This window comes from Rissa tridactyla, chromosome 8 (genome assembly GCF_028500815.1).
Source record: "Rissa tridactyla isolate bRisTri1 chromosome 8, bRisTri1.patW.cur.20221130, whole genome shotgun sequence".
In the NCBI taxonomy this organism is placed as follows: domain Eukaryota; kingdom Metazoa; phylum Chordata; class Aves; order Charadriiformes; family Laridae; genus Rissa; species Rissa tridactyla.
Window position 1 is genome coordinate 12,455,512 of NC_071473.1, and position 27,535 is coordinate 12,483,046.

At 36.9% G+C, this 27,535-nt stretch overlaps 1 protein-coding gene across 4 annotated transcripts in view; it reads right to left on the minus strand.

Moving 5' to 3' along the window:
* Window positions 1-5,169: 5,169 nt before the first annotated feature.
* CLEC16A (C-type lectin domain containing 16A) overlaps window positions 5,170-27,535 on the minus strand; it is an 80,306-nt gene continuing 57,940 nt past the window's right edge. The window contains exons 22-24 of one of the 4 annotated variants that reach the window (XM_054212061.1): window positions 22,088-22,234; window positions 16,634-16,753; window positions 5,170-12,143 (exon numbers count right to left, since the gene is read on the minus strand). In XM_054212061.1, coding sequence (XP_054068036.1) covers window positions 11,803-12,143; window positions 16,634-16,753; window positions 22,088-22,234 — 608 coding nt within the window. In that variant the 3' untranslated portion in view covers window positions 5,170-11,802. The other 3 variants (XM_054212064.1, XM_054212063.1, XM_054212065.1) reach the window with 3 other exon arrangements.

A 27,535-nucleotide genomic window follows, 5' to 3' on the forward strand; every position in this document is an offset into this window, starting at 1 on the left:
TTTCTTGAAGTATTTGTGTGTGGGTGGGTTTGTTTGTTTTTTAATTTTTATTCTGCCCAAAAAAACCCTCTTGTACTTCATAAAAGCAGAGGGTAAATTTACTCATCACTAGGTATTTCCAAAAACTGTTGAAGTTCTCACCTTAACCATCATTTCCCAATTAGTACTTGTTAGTAAGGGGCATCTACTATTAAGAGAGACGCTTTCCTCCAAATAAAGATATATTCCTTCCCACCTCCAGTTTGTGGCAGAACTCTTAGGGTATTTTTTCACTTTTAGGCACCCAAAATTGAATTTCCACCTTCAGAATATTATCCTAAAGCAAAACTATGTAAACCCAAGCTATTTACTAGGGCCCAGAAATGGGAGGAAAATGTTGCAAAGCCATTTTCAGTTATTTAAAAAAAAACACACCACCTCACCAGCTCTCGCAGATGAGTATTTTTTATTAGCTTCCTGTCATATTTTCTCCTTTTTAGTACCTTCTCTGTAGTTTAAACAAGCTGAGAAAGGCCTAAAGTTTTCATCAAAATTAACTCAGAGAATGAAGTGTTTTGGTAGAAAAAGAAAATGAAAAAGCAGCTCTTCTTGAACTGCATATTTTAAAAAACATACCAGAAACTCCCGATTATGGTCTATGTGAGAAAGGTTTTAAATAACAGCAGATCAATATTCTGCTCTTTTCAATATTACCAGCCTATACGAAAGGATTTCCATCTTCTTGTGATTTTTCTAAAGCTTTAAAAAAATAAAAATAAAAATCAAGCTTCCTTTCCATGTCCTAAAAAAATTAAATAATTACATAAGAGCAGAGAGGACAAGGGCAATTAGAAATTTAAGTAGCTCCCTTTAAGAACCTAGAGGAGGAAGATTAGGTAAGAGGGGCTGACAGAGAAATTTCTATTATTTCTACTTTGACTATTGTGCAGAGACTTTCCTTCCACCTTGTGATTCTAAGAAGTTTTAGGAAGGACAGCTGTTGAAACTGAAACACTGAATGCTAGCCACCAAGAAACCCCCAGTGAATATATTCACTGTCCCATACTCAAAAAGCAAGCCTTATCTCCGTAATTCACCAGTCCTACCCGCTACTCAAATAGCTTGTCCTAAACACACCATCTCCCTGCTGAGTAATAAGCCTCCAAAAGCTGATTGTTTGGTACAGGTTACCAAGTAGAATTTCCTGCGCATGTTATTACTCACCTCGCCCTGATGTGTGACAAAAATTGCAAGAGGAACTCTGCTCTACCAAGTGCGTAAAATCTGTTGCAATGAAGAAGCTGCATCCTTCCCACGCCTAACCTAAGACAAGATGCAAAACAGAGTCAAAGGAGCACTAACAGGATATGTGGTCTTGCCAATTCTTGTGATTTTATTATGAGTCTTTTAATTATGGAAAGGGTCTTAAATCATGACATTGGAACACTAGTACCCAAGAACCTCATCTCTTACTGAATAAAAACGTTTCTAGCCTTTGTGACACGTCAGAAAAGCAAGGATCTGGAAATCTACTCCAAAACAAAAATTGAAATCTTCACACAAACAAGCATCAATACAAAGGACTTTACAACTGAGTGAATTCATGCTGCTGTGAGGGATCATCTCCTCACTGATCAGACACTGAAAAATCATCCTTGACCTCTTCGCTCTCCACTTTCCTCAGCAGGAACTGGGACATCAAGAGGACTCAGGGCGGGGAGAAGGCAGCAAAATGCTGCATTTGGTGGTAAGGCATACTCACCTGCAAACAACTTCTATCTCTAAACTACCAAAATTTGACAGAAGTACCTGCCACCATCCCTGAGATGACTCTGGCTTCCTTCTTCCCATTCTCAGCAACATGCAATTTCAAAGACCTTAGTAGACTTAATAGTATATTAACAATATTACAGTATTAATTAGTAGTCTATCAGGATGTATCAGAGGAGTGGGATAAGTGCGAGTACCATTATTTCAGTTCACAAGTGCCAGCCAGGGGTAAGTCTTATTGTTATTGCATAATCTACTTGCTTCTTTACTGCTTTTGTTTAAGAGAGGACAGGTGCAAGCAATTTCCCCTCAATGTTAGAGGCTGGACAGAGTGTTTTCACTGTTATTCAGGGTACAAAAGGTGTGTGCACACACGTATTATCACGACAATCAGGTTCTCTTAGTAAAAGAGAGACTACTTTTGTCCTTTGTAGGCCCTGCCTTCCTGGGCTGACTTGAAATTCTTTTCTCTAAGACATTATGGTGGTTCTGCCTCTCCTTCAGAAACTCCTTTTTCTATTTCCGGTAGCTCTAGCTGCTGAGGGAGAAAAAGCTCTGTCTATCTCTGTAGTGGTGATAGTGTCTGACTAGCTGCCTCCTTGACTCACTTGTCCATCAACATGCAATTTCAAACAGCAGCTGGAAATAAAGAGCAAGTTAGCATAACTGTGTAATCAACTTTTCCATAACCCCCAGTTTGGTAACTACCGCCAGATCAACATGACACTTCCAGCCCTTCAGTAACAGGGTGAAGCTGCAACAACTACAGCTTTCCAAAAAGAGCTTGTGGGGACACTGATGCTGGTACATACACTGAGGTAGCTCAGATTTCAGTAAACTACTTGGTTTTGCGCAGACTTTTTGTTCTATGGTTTCAGCTTCACATAGAAGTCTCATAAAGTCAGTCATGTTTACAGTCCATTTAAATCACAGACAAGAGCAATGTTGTTGAAGTAGAGAGCCAAACGTTTCCTGGGAATAAGTGACTCATTTTGTAAGAGTGGCAGAGGTAGGAAGCCTCAGGACCACTCTACTATGAATAACTGTACTAAAATAAACCTCCCCTCCAAATTTTGTAACAATTGTTTTAATAAGTTTTTTGGCAAGAGGCTAGAATAAATTATCCTTCATTGCTCCTGTGCCAATCACATTAACTCCTGCAGCTAGTTTAGCTCAGACAATTGGGTCACTAAAACTGTTCACAGTACTTATTTAATCTACATAAGTTTTAAGCGTACCTTGTTGTTTTAACATTTTTCTAAGCTTCTCAGCAGCCTAAATCTGCTTCAAATAAGTGATCCAAAAATGAGGACAAATTTACACAAAGATGTCTTTATCCAATTAACTTAAAGTCAAAATTTATTTCTGCAGTAAAACAACAGCTTTTTTTCCCACCCTGTGTCACAATGTTTATTGCATACTAAAGCCGAGAAAAATGATGTGTAACTAGGAAACAGAGCCTGAGTATTCATCTGTCCTTATCGGTCATCCAAACAAGCTAAAAAAAAAAATTGAACTGTGGCCTAAGAGAAATATAAACCTTTATTTGAGGGCAAGACAATGAGGACAGAATGATGAGATCAGTGTTTTCCATTCAACAAGCACAACATCTCCCAACTTTGCAGAATGAGTCTCTGAGGACAGGCAAAAGCTTTCAACATGTTTCAAAAGATCTCATAACCTAAACCCGAATAAGAAGGCACTTGATAATCTAAAAAATTCACTTCTTAAATCCATTTTACAGAACCGGCATCCAAAAGCAATAATAATATTAAGACCTAGACATGTTTGCAGATAAGCTGTTGGTAGAATCCTTGAGCTAAAAACAGACACACAACTGAACATCATCCAACCAGACTGAGTTACTCCTCATCAACTCAAGTGCCTTAACTGTGTGTGAACGCTTGCCTGAAACCTTTCTTCTAATTTTGCCAGTGGGGAGTTGCAACTCCAGGAACTGCAACTCTCACCATCTCTCCTTATTTGAGATAAAAGGTATCAGCTTAAAATTCAACAGAAATTTCAGGAAACACATAAACAGTGAGTTTGCATTCCCAGTTGTATGCATCACATACTCAAAAAGATCACCAGAAAGTGCCAATGCAGCTTTTGTCTTGACACAAGCTCTAACATGGCAGCTAGGGATACAATTTCTTCCCCCTTGCCAAAGGGCTTCATCCATGCAATCCCAGTGAACTCTTACCTTGATATAGAAACAAACCCAGCAGTTTAGGTACCAAAAAATAAAGGTATCAATCTCCAAATGCTACATCTTTACTTAGACAAGTGTTACTTTGATAAAGACATATATACTGACACAGTTTCACTTCTTATTCATATTACTATACTGGAATAAATTACCTTAATGACAAAGATGTGGATTTACCTATTAAAGGACTGTTCAAGAGGCTGCACTTACATATTCACTGGGACTAAGAAAAGAGTGGACTAATACAGCATTGCATTTCTGTCAAATTCATCTTAATCCCAGTCAGAATGAGAAGAGGGCTTGAGGCTGTGCTTTCATTCCATCTCTTGACACGGCAAGATGCTGAACCTGACTCACTGTTCAAGTCTGAAAAGATCTTGTAAGGAAACAGAGGAAAAGTAACAAGACAAAAGGCTGCAGAAGTTCTGAGGCATCAGAGGGATACAGGAACCACAAGACAGTTTCAAACAGAAGAGAACTTCCTGGCCACTAACTATAAAATTGGTACTCTTAGAGCCATATTCTTGGCATGATGTAGAAAGTCCGACTGCCAGGAACAGATTTAAGCTCAGTTTCCCCAATACACCATGTTTTAACATTTCCATCTTACAGTAAATCACAGTGTTGTCTCCTGTCTATGATACCTAGCTTGCTTATTTCACAGTACAATGTGATTTAACTTCTTCCTAAGAAAGCTTCTGGAGCAATGCCTAGTTTGAGAAATACCATTTCACAAGGAATGTATATTGACTGTAATTAATTCCTATGGATGGAGAGGCCAATTAACAAGAATCCAACTAATAATTCAGTTGGATTTAATCCATATACTTAACTGGCAACATGCACCAGAGAAAGAGGCAGGGGGTGCAAGGATATATTTGGGGAAGAAATCACACATGACAGGCACTTTCAAAGTGGTTCACAGACATTTTAAATGTTACCCAGCCACTCTTAACCCTTGGTCTCATCTGCTTTCCATCACCTCTACAGGCTCCTTTTCTGCTCTCTCTCTCATGCTATGTCTTTCCTGCATACACAGTGCAACAGTACCTTGGCTATTTCAGTTTTCAGCTTAAAGATTAAAATGCCTGACATTCACATATGCACACCATTCTTCTTAACAAAAGCAAGCTTCTGCAAAATTTGCATTTCCCTATTATTGAATGTCCTTGTGCATCAAATCCAGTAACAGAACATGAAAGGGAAGGAAGTTTTCTTAGTAACACCACTTTTATTGCCAAGCTCCATTTACAAAGAAAGGTCTATTGTTCATTCTTGTCCAGGTTTTCAATAGCCATGACACATGATTAATACCAGCAAATACAGATTCAGCTATAGAAATCTGGATTTCAGAAACATACACCAATATTTTCCAATTTCACTCCCTTCCCAGACACTTATTTACATTTTTCTTTAAATTAACATAAGATATAGTCACACTTACTCCAAATATCTAACATAACTTACATTAAATAATACTTATTGCCTGTAAAAAGACATTTCAGAATTCAAATCACCCCGTGTTTGGGCTTTTTTCCATGTAATGTAAGTGCATGTTCAGGACTTTTTTTTTTTCCCTCAAATGAAGTACATTTCAGACACAACTTTATTGAAATATATTTCATAGGAGGACAGTCCTTCATGTTCATTAAATGCTTTATGTAGTGTTTAAATCCCAGGTACATTAATTCTCCTAGAAAAATACATTTGCCCCTCTTTTCACTTAAAACAATCAAACTTACAAAACAGCCCAAAAAGAAGTAAAAAGTTTGCAACAAAAATATCAACCCACCCATTCACAAGTGGAGATGCCTGAAGTTATCCCCTAAAGTTTAAAATGCTAACAGCAGGTTCCCTAGAGTTGTAATAATGTATTATTCAGTGCTATCACTGGGCAAAACAAAGCTCCTAAGAAATTCTAATAACCTATAAATTCACGCACTTGAATCTATCCTCAGTCGTTTTCGAAATTATCTTCATGTTCATTACAAATGTTTCTGCCATGGTTAGTCCTTAAATACACCCAAACACAAAGCCTTAGACCTTCTCATCTCCTCATATATACTTAAGCTATCGGGCTGCAATTACTATGTCTTAAACTCTGTTTAGTATGAGTACCCATGAAAAAAAAAAAATCCCATCTATTTTAAGATTATGATCTTAAAAGAATCCTGGGAACACTATATACTAGTCTGAACATTATTTAACTCTTAACTTTTGTCATCAACAAATATTCTTAGTCATTACCTGCTTCTTAAGCCCTTTTTAGTTATGTTTTTAAATAAATGCACCCACACATTTATTTATGCTAACAGGACAGTCACAACAATGACTCAATTTTTTCCTTTTAATATTAAGAACCAATGAATTCAAGTTAGCAAAACAATAAACCAGATACCGCCACAGTGCACGTTTATTAGACAAGCAAAATTTAGCTTTACATTTATAATACATTAACAAACATAAAATACATACTTTATGACACCTTGCAAAAGAAATCAAATCTGAGCAATGCGCAAATCTAAAAATTTTGGGAGATCAAAATAGGCAAAATTCTGTACAAATGTAATAGAAAAATACATTTCCATATGAAAGAACCTTCTGTTTGAGACTCAGTCCAGAACTGCATCTCCCATGTCTTTGTTGCTGCTCAAAAAATCCCAAGCAGCAGAAAAAAAACCCCAAGCACTTCAACCCCCCACCCCCTAAAAACATCCCACCCTAGCAAGCCCTGCTTGGATCACCATCTGCTTTTCAGAAGCCAATAGGAGACAGTAAGAGTTACTATATTTGTTTCTCATTCATGCTGCAAATGTTGGGAAAGGTCAGTGCAACACAGCAGGCAAGCACAGGAGAACCACTCCAAAGACTTCTAGATAACAGAAGCACAGTGCCCAGGTTAGTTACACCTAGGGCAGGCCAGTGATGGTTAAACAGCGACGTACCAAAAAACTCTTTCAAGAAGAATGACAGGAACAGTTAGGAGAATTTTCAACACCACGTAACATTAGGTTGCCTGAAAATAAGTACAAGACTCATCAAGAAGACTCATTATCTTTGAGGCAAAACAGCTAGACCCCACTGATGCCCCCATCTGATGTCTCTTTGCAAATTTTAGATTCAACTATAGGACTAAAGCACTCAGTTTCCTAGACAACAGCTGCCTCTGCAATGTTCTTAAAAGCAACTCCCCATTTAACTTTAGCTGGTTAGTGAAGACCACATCAGAATGTTTAGCACGGTGGGTTTTTTTTGAAGAGTAACTACATGCAGGCTAGTGAAACTATTCATTAGGCTATTCTGTAGTTATTTACCTATAACGAGTGTGGCGAAAAGAGTGACTCATTACACCAGAGCACCGACAGCACCATGTGATTCAAGTGTTTACTTTTATGAAGTGGCTTCAAAATTATACATACAGTTTGACCAGCTTGCCTGATAGCTTACCTAGGTCTTCAAGTGTACAGTTTTAAGTTTAACGTACTACTAGTAAAATGACACTCAATTGCAGGGCAATTATTTGATTCCTAGACTGCTTAAAGTAATCACGCCAGGCCATTTGCAGTGAAATTACAGTCACTCCTCTTACTGCTTAACTAGAAAAAAAATATTTCACAGCAATTTCAATCCTAAAGATTGCTGATTTTGCTATAAACAAACTATTTTAACCATCAGTTTAAAAATTCTACACACAAGAATACTTCAAAAATCATAAAGGAACATTATTCCCCGCTATATTGTGTTTATTCGGCAAAGGGTTCATATGAATCACTGGACACTGACTTAAACTCTGAATACTGACCTAGATTTGAATTTTAAATTCTGGATATGGAAGAAGAGTTTTTAAATGTCACATACCTGTCCTTTAGCAATAATATTGCAAAAGATTAAATGAATTCTGGAAGATATTCCCAATTTTTCCTCAACAAGTGACTTCAAGGAAAATTCCAACTGTGTCGTAAAGCGAAGAACGTTGGGAAGCTTCTTTAACAGGTGTAATTTTATATCTTTTCTAAAACTCAGCTTAATTTAAGGAAGAGAAGTCAGAATTTTACTTTATCATGAATTAGCAGTGGAGAATACAAATGAGCTCTGTCCTTATATTGTATATAATTCATGACTTCACACACAAAATAATAGAGCTTTTAGTATTAATATATGTGACCACATTTCTAATTAATTTGGTTTAATCCACACAGCTTGTAAAATGAATGGCAGGAAGCTTAACCTTTGGTTTCTTTCTAAATCAAAGAATTTCTGCAAAATAAGTAATTTTTGCACACCAGGTTTACACTGCAAGCATTACTTCTGTGGTGAAGCAGATGTTAGAATTGGGCACTGCTGTTTCCTCCCTCCCCTTTTTTACCAAATTTCCAAGTGTATGCTGCCATTACTCTCTTCACAAATGAAAAGCCTGAGTCTTGTTCATTGGTGTACACTGGATGACAGAAAAGCAAAGGGGACCAGCAAGAGGCAATGAACCTAACAGCGATGGCCACACATAGTTTTGTTAAACAAGTAATATCTTCGTAAAATTTGATAAAATGAGACACATAGGCCATAAAATAGCAAAGTTTACATTCAGTATGCCTTGGCTTCTTTGGCTTCTCTTCTCAAAAGGAAGAGAATAATAGAACTATTTTAAGTTCACAGAATATGGCTGAAGATAGGCATAGCTTCTACAAACAAACACTGAGAATTTAGCATCTCCAAAATTTTGACATTTTGCTCTGGAACATTGCTATATTTACTTTAGATTGATTGTACCTCCCCTCTGCAGTATTACACTGAAATAGTGAACCTTTTGAATGGTCAGTTGTTCAGCTGCTGCTCTCATTTGCAACTTGGTATTTGGATTTGGTTAAAAAGGGTGATGTTACACTGACGCAAATCAACTTTTGTTTAGAAAAAAAATACATTTGTGGCTGATGTGCTAATGCTTTCTTGGTTGAGTTTCCTTTTTACAGTGAAAGGGGGATAAGGAAACAGCCCTTGAGTTTTTCTGATAAGGGAGAGATAGACATGATACTCTTCAAGGAATTGTAAATGAGTAACACTGTACTTACAGAGATAAAAGGCTGCTGATGACAGATTACTTCAGCGTCTTCAGAGCTTTTACATTCTGAAGCATGAAGCACAGTCAAATTGTATACGCATATGTCCTAATATTAGAAGCAAACAAGTCAAAAATCAATTGCTTCTCTGGCAATTTAGGAGATTTAGGTTGGTCTGTACCAGTTGTAGCATTTATCTAACACAACATTGGTAGAGCTGGTGCAGACAGAGCTTTCCTAGTGTAATTCCATCTTTGCAGAGAGCTTTTGATAGAACTGCTAAAAGATGTCCCATCTTACCACCCCTTGACCAGCAGTGCTCTGCAGCAGAGGACTAGACAGTAGACCTAGTCTTCTATTTTGCTAATAATAGGATCTATCTCAGTCATTTCCTGTGAAGCTCTCAGTAGACAACTGGTCATGAGATTTAAAAGTCACTCAAAGGCAATCAAAAGCACAAAGTCAGCTTGCGTTCCCTTTGTGCCTTTTCTTGTGTGATATGGCTCAAGGGTGAGTTATGCACACCCATTAAAAAGACTCCTTCTGCATGGTCTTAATCGTGCTAGAACTGAATTTGAAATTAAATAAAGATCAAGGTTTTCCTGTCTAAAATTAATTCTACTTAAGGGAACTCAGCCGGCACAGTGGCATTTTGTCTAGGTTAAGAGCTAAGGTTAACAGCTAACATAAAATGCTTTCAAGTTCAGTAAGGCATCATTTTTAATAATGATCTTCAGAACATTACTGGGGCTACAGTGTAATGCTGCAACATACTAGAGGAAGTCTAGTTCTGGAATCAGTTCAGCTAATAACAATTTATGTGGTCTTTGTGTCCAAACTGCTACTGATGTCTGGGCTTGTTCAGGTACACATGCATTAGCTACAATGGTGACTGCAGTGTAAACTCACCCTAAGCATATGACCAAAAAAAAAAAGGTAGGCTCTTACTTCAACAATGCCAAATTCTCATGCCACATCTATAGCAGCAGCTAACTCTCAGAATTCTTTTAGAGTTTGGGCCACTCTGGAATGGTCAGAATATTGGTTAATTCAATTTGAGACAAAGTAGAAGTCACAGAAAACCAGAAATCAACAAAACTGTATGCAAAAGCTAATAAGGGAAGAAAAAAAATGCTGCCATTCAATAGCAGACACCTTGTGTACATATTTTACAAAGATTAAGTTATGTGAAGGAAAAGATGGAAAAAGCAAGCAAAGTTATACTTGTGGACTAGTCAACCTCATATATAAATATTACATTTAAAATCACTTCAAGTATTCCATCTGACAGCCAGGAATAGGTACAATAAGAGACTGGGAAGTAGGTAAGAAGTTTTCAGATTCACCTACTTGATAGGAAATCAATGTTAGTAGAGGCAGAATGAGGAAGCAGATTGTACTGATGACTGAAATCATAATACCAAGTAACGTAAATAGTAGTCTTCAATATTTGAGAGCCAGAAAGCACTCAATGTTATGAGCAGACCAATAATGACAAACTACTCATTTTACTATTAATTTAAATTAACGCACATGGAAATTTGAGAAATCTTGAATTCCATTCACGCTAAATTACATATCAAATCAACAAAGAACATTCCAAACTTTAATCAACACTTTTGCACTACTTTCTGTCAACTTGGTATCAGGATCTAGGAAGCAAAGTAAGGCAAGCATAGACTCAGAATCACTTTTACATAATGGTGGTGTTTAACTGGGATACTATCCCAGATAGGAAAAAAAACACACAATAACTTTCCTTTTGAGTTTCAGACTTGCGAAGGAATTATCAGTTAGATGTGGTGACCTTCTTCCTACATGAAGATGAAAAGTTTACAAAACCTCTTTAGAGTAAAACTGCTTCCACCTGCTTCTAGAAGTTGTCCTTCAGTGGAAAGGATATCATTCCTCAGAGGTGTAGCAATTTGACTGTCAGAAGCAAACAAACAAGCTATAGCAATCTCTTAAAATATTTCACATTCCTCTGTAGCTGGTTAAGCAAAGGCTAAAGTAGTGTCAAAAATCCCTTATGTAAATTTGAATAAGCATTTGTCACTAAATTTCAGGCTTTTACCTTTTAAGAATTTGTTTGATACATATCTTGCTTTGCACACAAGTCTGGAGTCCTACGAAGACAACACTGGAAGTGGCCAAGCCTGCTGGTATCATGCAGACCTCCAAAAGATGAATGAGATCAGGATTTAAAAAAAAAAAAAAGAAAAAGAAAGAAAAAAAAAGAAAAAAGAACCAAAAAAAAATCAAAACCCCTCCCAAAACTAGAAAACACACCATGTCTCAAACGGAAGTGTTATCTCTGTACTACAATATATAATTTTTTCCAGTCAATGGTACGTCTCCAGTTTCAGAGAAGTAACGATACAATATCCTGAAGCCAGGTATCCAAAAAGTTCTTCACTTTGCCATAAAACTCTAGACCTTCTACAACTAACTTAGTTCCTGCAGCCAGAACTCTAAAATAGAAAGAATGTAGGTGCTTTGAAATACTTTCATGTTCTTGTACAACAGAAATTGTTAGGAAACAACCAGTCCAGATTAAAAAGTTGCAGGGTTTTTTTTATTTGGGTTTTGTTTTTTCTTCTCCAGTTTAAATACGTTGAGCATCTGATGTTTACTCTAAAAGCTTCCCACATTCTCTTTCATCAGTGGGCCTCTTCTTGCAGACCAGATGGCCTCTCAGGCTTCAAGAAACATCCACACTCACAAATTAAAAAAACAACAAAGAATTTGGTTGCATTGGCTTCACTGTTTATCACAGTCTGCAGGCTGGCTTTAGTCAGAACATTCCTCCTCTACCTCTTTTACCTTGCAAACTTCAACTTCAGATTGCAAAGAGGACGGAGAAATGCAGCTGAATGTTCGAATGCTGTGTGGATCAACTGGTGGCACTAGTGTAAGTGACTCTACACTTAATGCATCTGTATTATCATCTATTATTAATGATATTGTGGGCTGCTGTGCAGGAATCAGGCTAGGAGACAGGTTTGCTGTTTCTATGTCACTGTTTTTTACAGCGTTCTTGCTAGACTTTGAGACAGCTGAGAGAGTTTCATCAGTCAACATCGTCTGACCAGAAACGGTCATCTGAGGCTGCTCTGGAGCTGAAGCATCATCTAATAAAAGAAAACACCAAGAAACAATCAATATTCAACTTCGTATGTACATGAAGCCTGACAGTATAATTACTTATGAATATTTAAGAATAAATGGGTGGAAAATGCAGTTTTGTGAAGCACTACGTTTACACATTCACTTTTTAGTAATTAGAAATAAACGAAAATATTATGAGGGAATAACACAAAATGTCAGCAGGAATCTCTTCAAATTAGGAACCAGAAAGTTTTACACATTTAGTATCAGAATATGCAGCAACATCAGAAATATTCCTAGAGAGAGGAAATTGAGGGGAAGAATAAGAAAGCCTCTCCAGTATTTAGTATAGACTAAAATGAATAGCCACACCACACCAGGAAGCTCTTTAGAATAAAACCAAAAAAAACCAAAACCCAAAAAACCCCCCCAAAAATCCCACCCCTGTATATAACTATTTTTCCCAAGAGGTGGCTCGCTTCTTAACAAAAATTTGGAAGTCGTTCTCTCTTTTCATTCTCCAGATTCACATTTAAGTGACACCTCAACCACAGAAAGCAGAACTATAGAAGAACAGAAAGGAAAATAATGTGCTTACTGCAACCGAAAGGTGCTGCAAAATAGGCCTGCTCATGTTATATTACTTTTTTGTGCTCCTAAGCACAGAGCACGCAACATAGATAAAACTGGGAATAAGCATCACATACCACAGAAAAATGATATGCCGCTACACCTTCCCACACAATGAAAAAACCCAAACATTAACAGCTATTTCTACTGTCCTTTTCTCCCTTAAAATCCTAGCTAACTATTAAGTAAACTGGTCATCTGGCCCCGATGGATAGTGAATGTAGGGGATGAGGAATACAGCCTTAGATTAATGAGCAGATATGCCCAGAAAAGTCAGGGTTTTGGTTTTTTTCTTTTCAGACTAGGGTAATAGATGCCATTAAAGTAACCGGTATCCAGCTTCAAGACAGACCATTTTTAGAGTTCTTGTAAGAAACAGCATGTGTTCAAGTGTACAGGCATCTGCAGAAAAGACTACAAGGCAATGTAGTGAATACAGAAACTAAGAATTAGGTTCTGGTTTTAATATACAGTGACCTTAAAATATTTCAGTTTCAATATGATTCCAATTAATCCTGTAAAAGAAAAGAAAGCACGAACATAATGCCAAAAAAAGAGAAAAACAAAGCTGAGAATGGAATGGATATCAGTAAGGTATCAGTGGGATAGCAGTAAGATTATTGGGTTTTTTATCTTTCTGGTAAGATAACCCCAACAATGGTGTATTCTCACTTCAGAAAACCACTCAATTTTACTTTTTGCTGACTTGGTGGCTAAAGCTTCTTGGTTTACTAAAACCAAAATTCATAGATTGTAAAAAAGTCTCCTTAATAAAAAGGACATCACTGGTTATTTTTGAAAAATAAGGACAGATTCAAAGTAACTCTGCAGATTCTTCTTTTTAGCTGTCAAGAAGCTTTAGTGAGAATGTAATGATTGATAACAGAGGATATGATGGAAGACTTGCATGGAAAACGAGCTGCTAAAAACATCGAAATAAAGCCTCTTTTCTCTGAATTCCAAGATAAATACTTTTGTGGTCTGGTATGCACAAAACAGTGAGCCTCTTTGCAGTGATTTTACATTCTGAATTTATAAAATCTTAAAAGAGTATCAAAACGTTCTTTGCCAAGATTATTTTTTATCTTAATTATATTATGAATATTCACCAAAATTCAGGATTCAGAAACCTGAGATATTCTGGTAAATAAAATATTATCAATCAATGGTATTCTGCTCAGGAATGTTATATACAGCACATTTCTATTGCAGTTCTGCTATTTCACTTCTTATCCTGCAGTTCATTTCTTAAATCATTCCTCCCCCACTCCCAACAAAATATCAATATATTTTCACAATACTTTCATTTACTGAAACCATGACAGACAGACATGTTCTTTTGCAATGCTGTATTGTCCCCAAATCCTTCCACATAGGATCTAAATTAATGCTAAAGTGACTCCCGTCTTAATGCCACAAAGAAAAAGAAAGTATTTGAAAAAAGCCTCCCAAAAAAAAAAAAAGTATCTGGAATCAACAAGTCCAAATTTTCTATCCAAAAGTCTGAAAAAACATTCAGAAAAAAGGTAAAAATATCAAGAAAAATGTAAGCCCAATATATTCTGTCCAGTATTTCAGCTACAGTATTTACAAAGAATACAAAATTGGAGCTCTTCTGTGCTTCCCTCCTGCTTTTATTTACTGTTGATAGAAGTCTCTTCCCTCTGCTGCCAATATTTCATTAGTCACTGTCAGAGCTTCACTTCTGTTACAGCTTTCTGTTACCCAGCATGGCATTTCTGCCAAAATGACTAGGTATTCGGAAACTGCCACTAGTCCCCGCAGGGGCAGGAAGCAAATACCAGCACACAAAGGGGCAGGGGAGGGAGAATTTTTAACGTTGTCAAGCAAAGGTCAACAGCTCTCACTCTTCTGGAGTATATTATTCCTTCTGGACTATACTTAACTAAAAATCTGACTCTTCAGGTCACAGCTAGAAACTATGGCTATGAGAGCAGTACTTACATCTTTGTGGCCAAGCTCTCAAACCCACAGGCTAGTTGAGATGTATACTTCGCTTGGAACTGCAACTATAAGCTTGTGTTCATTAAGTTTTTAAGCGTGATCATCTCTCATATCTTTTGGGTATAAGGATAGAGGAAAAGCATCCTAGACTACAGCAGAAGGAAACTTAATAGAAAATAGAATACAGAGGTCTGGCGTCTTGGAATGAAAACTTGGTATATTACAAGAGGCATTACAATGAAAAATCAGACCCTTATTTTGATGTAAAAAGTTTTCACATATAACACCTCCCAGTTAATTGAGTACATGGTTTCAGGACAATAATTACTAATGAGAAAATTTTTGAGGCTCAAAATTTCAAAGCCTTTTGAAGTCATGCTCAATTCAAAGAAGGATCCAGGTAGATAAATATATCATTACAAGAATGTCTGTCTCCAAAATCCAGATAGGTACCAAGCTCTTGATTCAAAAGAGTTCAAGGCACCCGTACGTTTAGAGATTAAGTACTCTACCCATTATCTGGAACTTGTGTCTATATTGCACATAAAAGTACTACCTGGCTTTCAAAAAAACTCAAAATCCTAACACTTGGTTCCAGTTTGACATTTAGATAGAAAGAGCAAAAATAATTGTAATTTCTACCTGAATAAAATCACCAGTCACTAAGATATGCTCTACTCTTAAATATCAAAAAGTTATCCTCTAATATGGGAAAACAGCATTTTTATTTACCTCTCCCCAACCCCCATGTATGTAAGCAAGAGCATTATGGCAAAAAATATAAGCCAGATCTGCAACAAAACCAGGGAGAGTGAAGTCAGTTTCTTAAAATAGTTGTGATGCTAAAATTTAGTTCTAACAAACGCCCCTCACATACCCCCAAATTTAAGTACCAAACAAGGTTTGAAAACGGGGTGTCACTTTACACGTTTTTGGGTATTATTAGCTTGCTCTGGTTGTAATGGCATAAGGAACCTTACTCATTTTTCAGCACTTCCCTAATGCTCCTAAGATTATCATTACAGCAAAAAAAAATCCAAACCAAATCACTCAACTAACTTTAACATATTAACTTATGTTAAAGAGGATTATTAGTGAAAGATGACAGAAAAGAACAGGAAAAGGAAAGAAAGAATATCATCTACAGAGAAGTTTCCCCATCTGTACAGCAACATACTATGAAAGGATAACAAAATATAAATAACAGGACTTTAAAAAGAAGCAAAGAAAAGAAGCAAAGTAAATCTATAAAGATGAAAAAGGATGTTTATATAATATTAAGAGAGTAAAATGTCTTCATGCCATGATAGTAAAAAAAAAAAGAAAAGAAATTAATTAGATACAAGTTAAAACATGTTATGTAAAGAAGAAGGTAGTCTGAAGTGTATTTCCATCTTTTTTGCATCTGCTTCCCCTCCTCACCTCCTCAGGCAATTAAACAGTCCATAATGCCATCTGCCTGAGTTTGATGATCATAGAAATATTAAGCTTGTGCCATCACAGTCCAAGGACAATCTTATGCTGAATGCTTGTCCATTTTACCAGAGTTATAAATAGATTTCTTGCTGCTAGCCAAATACCTGTGTTACTGTCCATTCAGGAGCCTGTGCTTACTAAATTCCACTACAGCCATGGCTGCCCCTGTGCAAATGAAGACATAGCTGCTTTGAAGCTGGAGTCTTGATAGCAGAATTTCCACCTTTGGCAAGAGAGCCAAGAAACATGGGAGAAACTGCAGATAAGGCTTTCAGAATTATTCAGCTAATTATTGCTTTACAATTCTCCCCAAAAAACAGTAGAGACAAATAATTATGATGCTTTCTTCAGTTTCCTACCTCACTGTCATTACTGTCAGCATGGAAACGAAGTACGTTCTATTAACTGTTAAGGGCTTTTGAAAGCTTATGGAGGAACCTGCCTGAATTGATATTGCGCGAGTTTCTGTTGCAGCTGCTGCTTGAAGACCTAAACCCAGTGTCCACCGTGACTGTCAGCCTCCGACAGACTAAACACCCGCCGACGTCCTTTCCTGCCAGACCTTACTAGAGGAAAACACAGCGATATATCATACGAAGGCTTTAACAATGAAACAAGGAAGGGAAACTGGAATGAAGACAAAGGATAAATGTTAGAGTTGCAACAAGAATAAGTGACAAGGACACATCCATAACTGCTGGTATCTCGAATACAATTTGACACCACACCAAGAGTCTTGTAAGTTTCGGAAGTACTTCTGAAGCTGGAAGTATTCATTCTTTAGAAATAAGTGAATTTAACTGAATTTATTTTTTCCTTACCCATCTGGAAACATTCATAATACGGTTTGAGCTATGGCTGGCAATATCGACAGCACCTACACTGAGGAGGGACTGGCAGGCATTTATTTGCATTACAATCTACTGACATGCTTTAGAAATCTTGAGAGAAGCTACTTATCACAAATTCCGGTGACACAGAATTATTATAATTTATGGCTAGTGGAAATCAGAAGGGACGCACTACCGTGCAGGTGACAATACTTCAGACCATTCAGCCCTACTATTCTATGATATGAAACTGCAGTCTTAGATTTGGTTTATAAAAAAGCCAGAGTGTTTTAAAAGATAGCAGCAGTTCAGATGTTGATGCTTGGTGCATAGAAAGTTTCTAGAAACGAAACTTTCTAGAAACAAATGTGCTTCCTCAACTAGTTAGAAAATTACTGGCATCATAGAACAGAAGAGACCAAACCACGTTTACATTACTGATTATAGAGGGAAGAGACAGGGACAGAGAGTAAGATGGCAGGCACTGCTCTTACAGGCTCACCATGCTTGATTAATCATCCTGTCCTTGGAATATACAAGTTTTATTTTAGACTGGAATCCAGTATTTTCTCTACAACAAGGGACAGCTCTTTGTATACTTATTTTAGACTTTTTACCATGCAACATGTGGCATAGAAGATCAATGCCTTCTGAAGTCCTCAATGTCCATTGCTCCAATGTAAACAATTTTCTTAAATATTGAAGTCAATTGCAAAATACATAATTCTGGAAAACTGCTAACTTACAGTAAGAGAGCTTCTTTATCTTAATCCTTGGCATATATAAAAATAAGTGCTTTAAAGAAGTGCATGGTTCCAGCAAGTGTACCCAAGAGGAGACTGTATTCTAAGCTCAGAAGCCTGATGACTAAAATCTGCCTAGCAAGAGAACATTTTTATCTTATGCATAGCAACACTTCAAATGGACATGTTAATTAAAAAAAAATAAATCATGTAAATACAAAGAAAAAACCCCAACCTGATAGCAGCATTTGCAGAACCTGATACTGCTTTTTCTGTCTCACTAAGGATTCTCCTTTCTTTAAAGGGATGACTTCTGCTTTTTCAATTTTAAGGTGCAGAGATCTTGTAAAGGGATAAGTTTAATTCCCAAATACTGCAAATGGAAGTTTAATTCCCAAATACTGCAAATGGGGGAGCTGCTAGGCTTTACAAACACCTGTGCCATGAAGTATTGTGACAATTATTAGGTAGGATAGCTGATAAACTCAGGAATCATAAGAGTTTATTCTACTCATGACAAAGCAGTTAATGCAACTATTGTTCTCTTACAATGGACTGAAACACGCACAACAGTCATATGATTTTATGTAAGATACCGTGTGATTGTTTGATGCGGGTAGGAGTGATAGCAAGTAAAGCGTTTTTACAAAACACCAAATTTTTTTTTTCCTGTGATACATTTTTGAAAGCTCTTTTACTGTTTAACTGTTAATATATACTCTACCTTGTTACATTGTTTTCTCTCAATTAACAATTATGCAATTTGTCCTTATTTTGTTCTCACCTGTCACTATTTAAGGTAAAAGTCAGAACGTATGTTCCAGATCTTATTTCCTGAAATAACTGTGAATATTACAAGTACCATCTCAAATATATCAGTCTCTGAACAGTTTAAATCTGTCAATAGACAGTGGCTTAGGACACTACAATCACGACTTCACAGCAGAAACAGCTGTCGTGGTTTAAGATGTTGCTCTTAAGGAAGGTAGTTGAGGTAGTTTTGTTGAAGGCCACGTACATTCCTCCTTGAACTTATCTGTCCTTCTTGACTGCAGTTCCTGAGCAACTTAGCATGTTCTTCATGGACAACAACCTGAGCAGTTGCCAGAACAAACAGGGGAGCAGAGGAGGAGTGAGGGACAGAGAGCACATATGTGCGCTCATGTAAAGTGTGCTCAAAATGGAACAGAAAATGAGAAGGGAGATTCAAACGTGACAGACAGTGGCAGCATTTGAGCGTTGCCTTGGGGCATAAACCAGATCTTGGTAACAGCTTCCTGTTCATCAGCTACTTGTTACTTCCTCCTTGAAGGAGACACTTCACATTATGTAAGCCTCCTCTTCTGCTTCACAGCAGAGTAAGGCACTTCAGTTTCAATAGTCCTCAACAGGTTAAGGGAAAATCCACATGGTTTTACATTGAAGCGGGTGAATACCAACAATTGTTTCTGTAACTCAGCCGAACGGTCAGCAAGACCTGATATAACACAGACAGTGGTCAAGACACTATCACTTACTTCAGCAGTGTACCTCTGTTCATGCAGAAGCCTACAGAGCAGCTATCTGGATATACCAAACAGATAATGTCTTTCACGGTCCTGCTCCTGGCAACAATTTCCCGTATAGATCACGATCACATATAAATACTAGAGAAGGGAGATCATTCATGAGAACATTCATTACAAACTTGCAGTAAACTACCAATTGGTCCTTCAGACAATGACATACACGGCAGGGATGCTTGGTCCTAAAGGTCAGAGTAAATATGATCCACAGCAAAATCCCTAAGCCCCATGCAGGTTAGATGCCCGCACCTCAGTACCAACTGTTCGTTGCGCTGTTGCACCGAATTACCTGCTTGTGCACATACAGTCACTGTCTTCCTCTTTGTACTGCTCTCCAAGTAGAGTTAGAACAAAACCCAGTTCAAAAGTCAGCCGTCCAGCAGGTTACTGCAAGCTGCTGACTTGGGACAGAAGCAGCTGACCAGATTCTCATGTTCATTTCCACTGACTTTGCTGAAGGTTACTATGCTAATAGTGGTAGGGCACTGAATTGTATCCTCACAACTAGATTTGCTGAAGCACCTAAATCTGAGCACCTAGATCCTGTGCAAAAAACTCCAAACCCACCCAAAGACTGTTTTCCTGCATGACATGTGGCATTTTGAACATACTTTGTGATTAAGCCACAAGGAAGGTCAGACTAAGTGTGGATAGTTCATGCAACCTAACTGGTAAATCACAGACAGATACCAGGCATTTAAAAAAAAAAACAAAACTTTTCTCAGTTTTTTGGGTTGTTTTTTTGGTTTATTTTTGTGGTGGTAGTGTTTCCTTTATTGGGGGGGGGGGAGGGGCAGAGTTTGGATTTTTTTGTTTTGTTTTGTTTTTTTAAACCAATGAGGAGCCTCCTTTTTAAATTGGAGGAAAAATAAACAGAATTTTATGTTATACAAATGCCAACATACTGTGTAAGCAGATTTTACTTTTGTTAACCACAGTCTCATTATTCTTCAATACAGCACTATCTTTTTACACTAGAAGAGGAATTATGTGCTCAGGATCTACTCATTTTTTCATAGGAGTCAGATTATATGCACCTGAAAGACTCCGGTTTGAAACATGTAGTATATAGTCTTGCGTGGTGTTTCTGTGAACTAGCATGTTGCTTACAGCAACAAAAATAATTCCATTTTTTTTATTTTAATTTCCTTTACCACAGTTTTCTCTTAGCCATTATTGCCAAGAGGTTTCAAATACAGCAAAGGACATCACATATGAGTCCTTTTACACTGCTAAGGAGAAATATGTAGTCAAACAAATGTTCTCTTGTCATGCCAATCCATACTGAGACTTTTGACAAGTGATACCACTTCTCTGTGTAATCACCACATTATCTAGGCCATCAAGAGACTGGATAACAGCAATCATCAACTGAGAAAATAACATGAGGTCCTTCCAATGTTTTTAATAGACTGCATATAGAAATATATTCCAAATTTTATTCTGGAATTATATATATTGCAGGAATATTTTCACTATATGTTAGTCTATCACAGTAACAGATGCTTTGTAATCTAGAGTCTGGGTGCTAGAATGCTTTATATACTGTTCATAAACTTCATAAGCAGCCTTTGCTTACCCTTTCCAGCAGTATTTCTTGCAGGGATAGTCACTTTGGACATACAATGTACATTGATCTCCTGACACTGTTCAGTGAAACCTACAAAACACTAAATGCCTAACAAAGATTGCATCATTTCCTGTAGGACTGCAAACAAGTTTATATCTATACGAGACTTCCAAATAAAGGCAAAATGGTATGCCTTAAAAGGGGGAACCAGAACAACCATTTCAAGGAGTGATAAACATTGGAAGTGACTGTTAATATGAGGGGACTGTTTGTAAAACTCTTGAGAATCACATCACCTCTACTGTTTTGCAGCCAAAATGAGGTAGAGTAGGTCAGCTCTAGCATGAAAGCATTTCAGTATGCATCCTTTAAGATTTACTTCTTGTTCAGTCTCCAGCTTGAGGCTTTCTACCTCTCACAGAATTTGTAGTCAGAACAATCATTACAAGATTCTTGACAAATGCTACACAAAAAAGGAAGAATGAAGGCATTCTAATGCAACGTGTCCCACTATAAACATACCCACTAAACATACTGACCAACACAAACACGTAGTAGCTACATTTGTGAAAGTTACACTGTCAGTCTATTTATATGGCAGCGTCTTCTGCACCCATGAAACAGCCTCCTCAAATGTCGTGGTGATCAGCCAGAGAGTGTTATTGCAAAAGCTTTACAATATTAGCTTCCCAAATATCTATTTTCAAATATTTCATATTTGGCCTATTGTTAAAAATTAACATAAGATAAACATACAAAAGTAAGCATTACCCAGTTCAAAAAAAGATGCTTCATGTGGAGATCAACTTACCCATTACAGTGAAAGGCTAACAGTTTACATTACAAATTTATGCAAAGCAATACTTCACTTTAAAAAAAACAAACAAACAACCAATCAACAACATTATAAATTGTATGTGCTAGGAGACAAATCAGACAAGCAGGACGTTATTTCACCAGTACTTAAAATCACTGCTGAAAGATGCCAAGTATTTATTAGAGTTCCAGAAAGCTGAAGAGATCATTAAAGTCTGCACCATAATTTACTTTAACTGGTTTAGTTGAATGATCAAGCAATCTAAAAACATAAAGCCCTACTCTGTATTTAACCAATAACATAGTAACTTAATTTTACAATAAGCTACTCTACACCCCTTGGTGCATAGGCTGAAAATCGTGATTTAATACCTGATGGGCTCTGTGCAGCAGAAGGAGTGGATGTTGAGCTTGCAGTCACTGAATCACAGCGCCCCGTACTCCCACTGCCACTGGAAGGTGATGGTGATGAGAGTGGTGATGGATTGTGCTGATTTATGCACTGGGCTACAGCAAAGCCTGTAAAACAGGACAATGAAGTTTACAAGTTAATAATCAGCTTGAAAAAGTTAACCCACATGAACAAATTGAGAAAGGGAAAGATCGAATGTTGCATCAAAGCGGTGTTAATTTCCTCTAGTGACCCAGAGGATGCGCTCTCTCTCACCTTCATCTCAGAAGCCTGAAAATCTGAATGCATCTTACTGAAAACATACTATGTACAAATGCTGATCAATGAACAAGTAGAGGTTAAGGGATTCAAAACATTTTAAAACTTAGAGCTTGCACAAAAAGTCAAAACTCATCAGGTTTTAGTATATTCAATAAATTAACGCATCACAGACCTTAACATGATAAGGAAAATGGTTAGTTGAAAGTGAACAAAAAACCTCTTGGGTGGAAAGCCTGCTGTATTTTATCAATCAAACAAAAAAAAATTATCAATGAAATCTAAGGCTGGCATTGGATTTCATGCACCTTCTCACAAGTCAAACAGTCTATACAGCATCTGATGGCACTTTTAAAATGTCTTCTGGCTTTCAGTCTACTATTGCTTCAAATTCTTTACATTGTAGCATCCTCTTCTTTCCTAACATAATCTTGCATTCATTTCTTTTTCCTTCCTCTGCAACCCCCCTGCTCCCATCTTTGATGTCCCTTAAAAAAAAAAAAAAAAAATTCCTCATTTTTGTTCCTTCCCTCCTCACATACGAATCATGTACTTTCTCCTTCAAGATGCAATTTCAGAAAGTATTGAAACAGCAGCACAGGGAAATCCATCAGAAGTATGCAAAAGAAGCGTAAGGAAGGAATTCAAATCCCTGGTTTCTCAAACCCAATATCTCGGAACTGAATAACCTGAGAATGATGTACTACACAATATTTAATTTCACTGATTTAGTCAAGATAAGCATTCATTGCATAAGACTACAATGAATCAGAAAGTAAACAACAGTTACTCCATATATGTTGTGCAAAATATTTTGTGCAGAAGCATGCTATGAGCCAAAAGAGAACTCAAATTTATTCTTTAGGTTTCTGGTGAATGTGTTACATTGCCATTCAGTCATATACTACTAAAATAAGTGCCCACAAAAGTGTCTCCTTTAAGTCCAATACCATTGCAAACACATGCTGAACACTTAGTAGAAGTAAACAATTAGTAAATTTTTTTTTTATGGATGAGAATGATTGTATGGTAAATTTGTACAGAACAGATACTACATAAAAAACTTATTTGACATAACTAGCTAGTCTTTATTAACATCCTTATTTTTTACATTGCCTTATTAGCAATGTGTCTGGTTGACACAATTCACTTGTGACAATTTTAAACTAAATTTAACACTAAATTTCAGACATTCACAGACTATAAATGGTGAGGGCAAACATTTGACCATTATTTCACCTCAACATAAACAGAAATACGAAAGTATCTTTGGAAGAATCAGAACACTTTACAACACCAGTTTTGTAAGAATGTAGTTTGTACTTGAGAAGGGAAGCTGGAACATGGAGCAAAAGAAAACAAAAAACCAACTTGTTTCAAAAGCATGTTACTTTAACAATTTTTTTCCTTTTTCTTAATAAGTCATGTTCTATTATATCTGAAAAATACGTTTTTGTTGGTTGTTTAAAACATCTTCTGTTTTCCAGCGATTGTTAAGACTGTCTTCAAAGCTTCTAATTTCATTTCACAACAAAATGAGTTTACCATTGCTGGGACAGAAGCAAGTAAGCATGTGCTGGCTTTCAGCAGACTTCAGATCAAGAAAGTCAGAGCACTTAACTCTTGCATCATCCCTCTGCCAGACTATCAGAAAAAGGTTGTTCAGTGGCATTATAAAAGGGTCCGGGCTTGACAACAAGTTTGCTTTGGCACAAAATCCATAGCATGGAATAGCAAGACTTGCAGTGAAAATACTCCAGTTCTGAAAAACTTCAGAAATTATTTTCACACATTCTGTTGATCCTAATATGTTGAAGACCCTTTGGTCTTTGGGATGACCTGCTAACTCACTTTTGACTAGACTGTTTGAACATGAGATCTCCCATGAGATTAAAACAAGTAAGTTGCCCTTTACTGTATCTTTCAATTAGCAGTTATTTTTCCCCTTTGCTCTGATCTTTCAGCTGAATTTTTAACATACAGTTTTCATAGTTCTGTTGTTATAGAAGGCAGTGGTTTGATCTTGAACCGCATCAGTGTTATAAAAATGCAGAATAATCAAAACCTTAAAGGTCTAGCATCTACTTCAAATGCTATGGAATTGCCTGCTAGAATTTACAACATGCTCTGAAAGAGAAGTTCATGAACTGCCTTTTCCACACAAGTCCAGTGAAGACAAGTACCACTACATTGTTCATACTTCTTTGATCTCTCACTTTCTCAGCAACCTTCCTCACAATGACATGCCTACAGCAATTCCTCGATACTATTAGTAAGGCTTTCCTTTGGCAGACATTCCTCCTAGTACTTGGAAGCTTTTAGTCATCTCTTCAGGTTTTGATAGCAGGCAGCTCTTCAGAAGTTGAAGCACTTCTTACAGCAAAAAAAGTATCTTCAATATGGGCTGTATGTCAGGTGATGTACACAGCTTGGCAGCCTTCCTCACTCTCCCATGGGAAAGCATTAATGCAAAAGTTTGCTTTTTATCGGCAGTCCCCTGCATTATTGAAAGTAGCCACGACACGCGCTGTGAACCACCTAACAACATACTACTTGCTGTCTTCACCGCATAGTGAATACTGAAAAGGAAAGTATCTGACAATCAGGTATGAGAGAAAGCAAATGCACCACACAATTCTTTATTCTTTTATATGGGGAATCTCCCATGGCACTGGATGGATGATTCACTCATTACACAGAGTCTCCTGTATGGGGAATTTGCTGGTGCCATTCAGCAGGCGGCCAGTCAAAACTCAGTTTAAATGGGCTTGTTAGAAGACGCATATGAAAGCTTTAAAACATGGGCATGACAAGTCAGGAAAATGCTGTTAGCAGCACCACATACCGACAGGTTGTGTTACAAGGGAAAAAGCCAGAGTGGATCAAGCAAAGACGACAGAAAAAAAAGTTAACAAACACCTGTTCTGTTAACAATCTGACTTAATCTGTGGCCCCACCTCTTACCATCTACCTCCCATGCTTATACTCAAGAACTAGACTCAAACCACTTGCAGAAACACAATGCTATCTGAACAGCTGTTAGTACTAGCATCATAGTTTTAGATGGGTACATTCCACTTTTACCAAGCTTTTCTCTTATTTTCAGTTACTACTCATTATGTTCAAGACGAACACTTGAAAGAATTAAATAACTACTATGGCAGGAGACATCTATTTTAGTTAAAAACAAAATAGTTTGGTAAGCAACTAATTATTCCACAAATGTAAATAAATCCATGTATTTTATTTCAGAAACCAAACTGATTGATCTTCTACAATCATTTAGATAAGTTAAACTGAGCTTACACACAGTGACACCTGATAGGCTGCAAAAAGTTAACCACAAACTAAACTGCCTCAAACATGAAAGACTTTTATAGCACTCAGGGCCACTGATACGTATAGTTTTTAATATACCAAATGTGCATTAGGTTTCTCATACATACTTCATATTTTGAAACACCAGTTAGCATGGGAAACTAGGAATAATCAATGGACTTGTGACCACAGAAGTGAGGCAAAGTCATCTGTTAAAGTGAATGAAACTTGGTTTTGGAACAGTTACTAAAGCCATTGGTAGAATAGTGCTTATATCAATATATTTTGTTTCCCTTACAGTGCTGGAAAAAGTTGTACCCATCCAAGACATTCTATATCCACAAAAGGTTTGCATTTCAAGAGAGGAGAGCTCTTTCGTCCTCATCAAAATAGCAGAAAAAATAAACACGGTCTACTGTGACTGTCATAGGAAAAGCTGGTCTGATTCAGCAAGATTGCCTGCCTAAAGGTTCTGCAAAACAGTGCTCATGGATTCATGTCTTTACACTGACGCATTTGCTTGCAAATGATCTTAACATACTTTCTCTCCCAGTACCGCTGCAGAGGAAGGATTTTAAGTGTGCAACAGGAAGGTAATTTAGATGAGAAATTCAAAATACTGTAACCGGGAAACTACTGACCAAGAACAAATATTCTAACCAGGAAACTCCTTCAAGGAAATATCTGCAAAGAAAAGGCGAGCAGAATTAATCACCACTACGGGAAGTAAAATAACACTCAAAAGGTTCTAGAGGTGCCTTTCTTACTACTTAACGACTTAAGTTGTGACAGAAGTTAGTTACAAACACAAGTACCTTCTTCCTAGTAGTCATGACTCTGCTTCAGCAAAACTTTCTATTTAAGACTCAGTAAGGTATTACTGTAAAGATGTACCTTCCCAGTTCCTTGAAGAAGATCTTAGTTCCATAATCACAATGTTTCATTAGGCTGTGTTTCTTTCATAAAATATGTATCAACAGTTATCATTTTGCCATGTTTTACATAACGGCAGCAAAATTTCATGCCAAAACCTGAAACAGCTTCTTGGCTTTTCTTTAAAGGACCTTTTTCTTAAGCAATTAATGCAAATCTTTCTCCTAAATTGGAAAGAGTCTTCTTACTGTCTTATAATGATTTAATGTAAAAGACTGCCTGAACTGTAAGATCTCCTAAGAACAAAATTTGAAGGTGAGAAGGGGAAAGGGTGGTGGTGGCAGAGGAACAGGACAAGACAGACAATAAAAATAAAAAAAAAGCCTGAGAAGTAGAAGTAAAACCCTAGCCTAGAGAGCAGAAACTGTTCTCTCATTGTAAACCAATATCTTCATTACCCCAACATCTTTTGTTTGTATTATGATTTCTTTCTATTCTTCTAAGTGTAGTTATAAAAAGTTCCATAACAACTTGTATATGACATTCAAACACACTGAGCAATCTAGCCTCGAATTAGTTAACAGGTGCAGATGCTCATCACCTGTGAATGTCAAATCCCCCATTAGTACTTTGATCAAAAGGACCTGTTTTCTTACTGTAGATGAAGGCAATTAAATTACAAAAGGTTATACACATTTTAAGAACACATTAATATTATTTTTTAAAAAAATCTACTTTTTTCTTCCTTCAGATTTTAAAATTAAGATGGCTATGCTTTGCTTGCAATGGCTAATATTAACAAGTTTTTTCCAACTTTCCCCTAAAAACTATTATTATAATCATAATATACTAAGGTAGTAACAAAGGAGAAAATAGCTAGATAGATCTATTGATTTATTTTGCTTTCCAAAATAAATATTGTCCTAGGAAAGTGACAACACTTGTTACAATATTTAGAC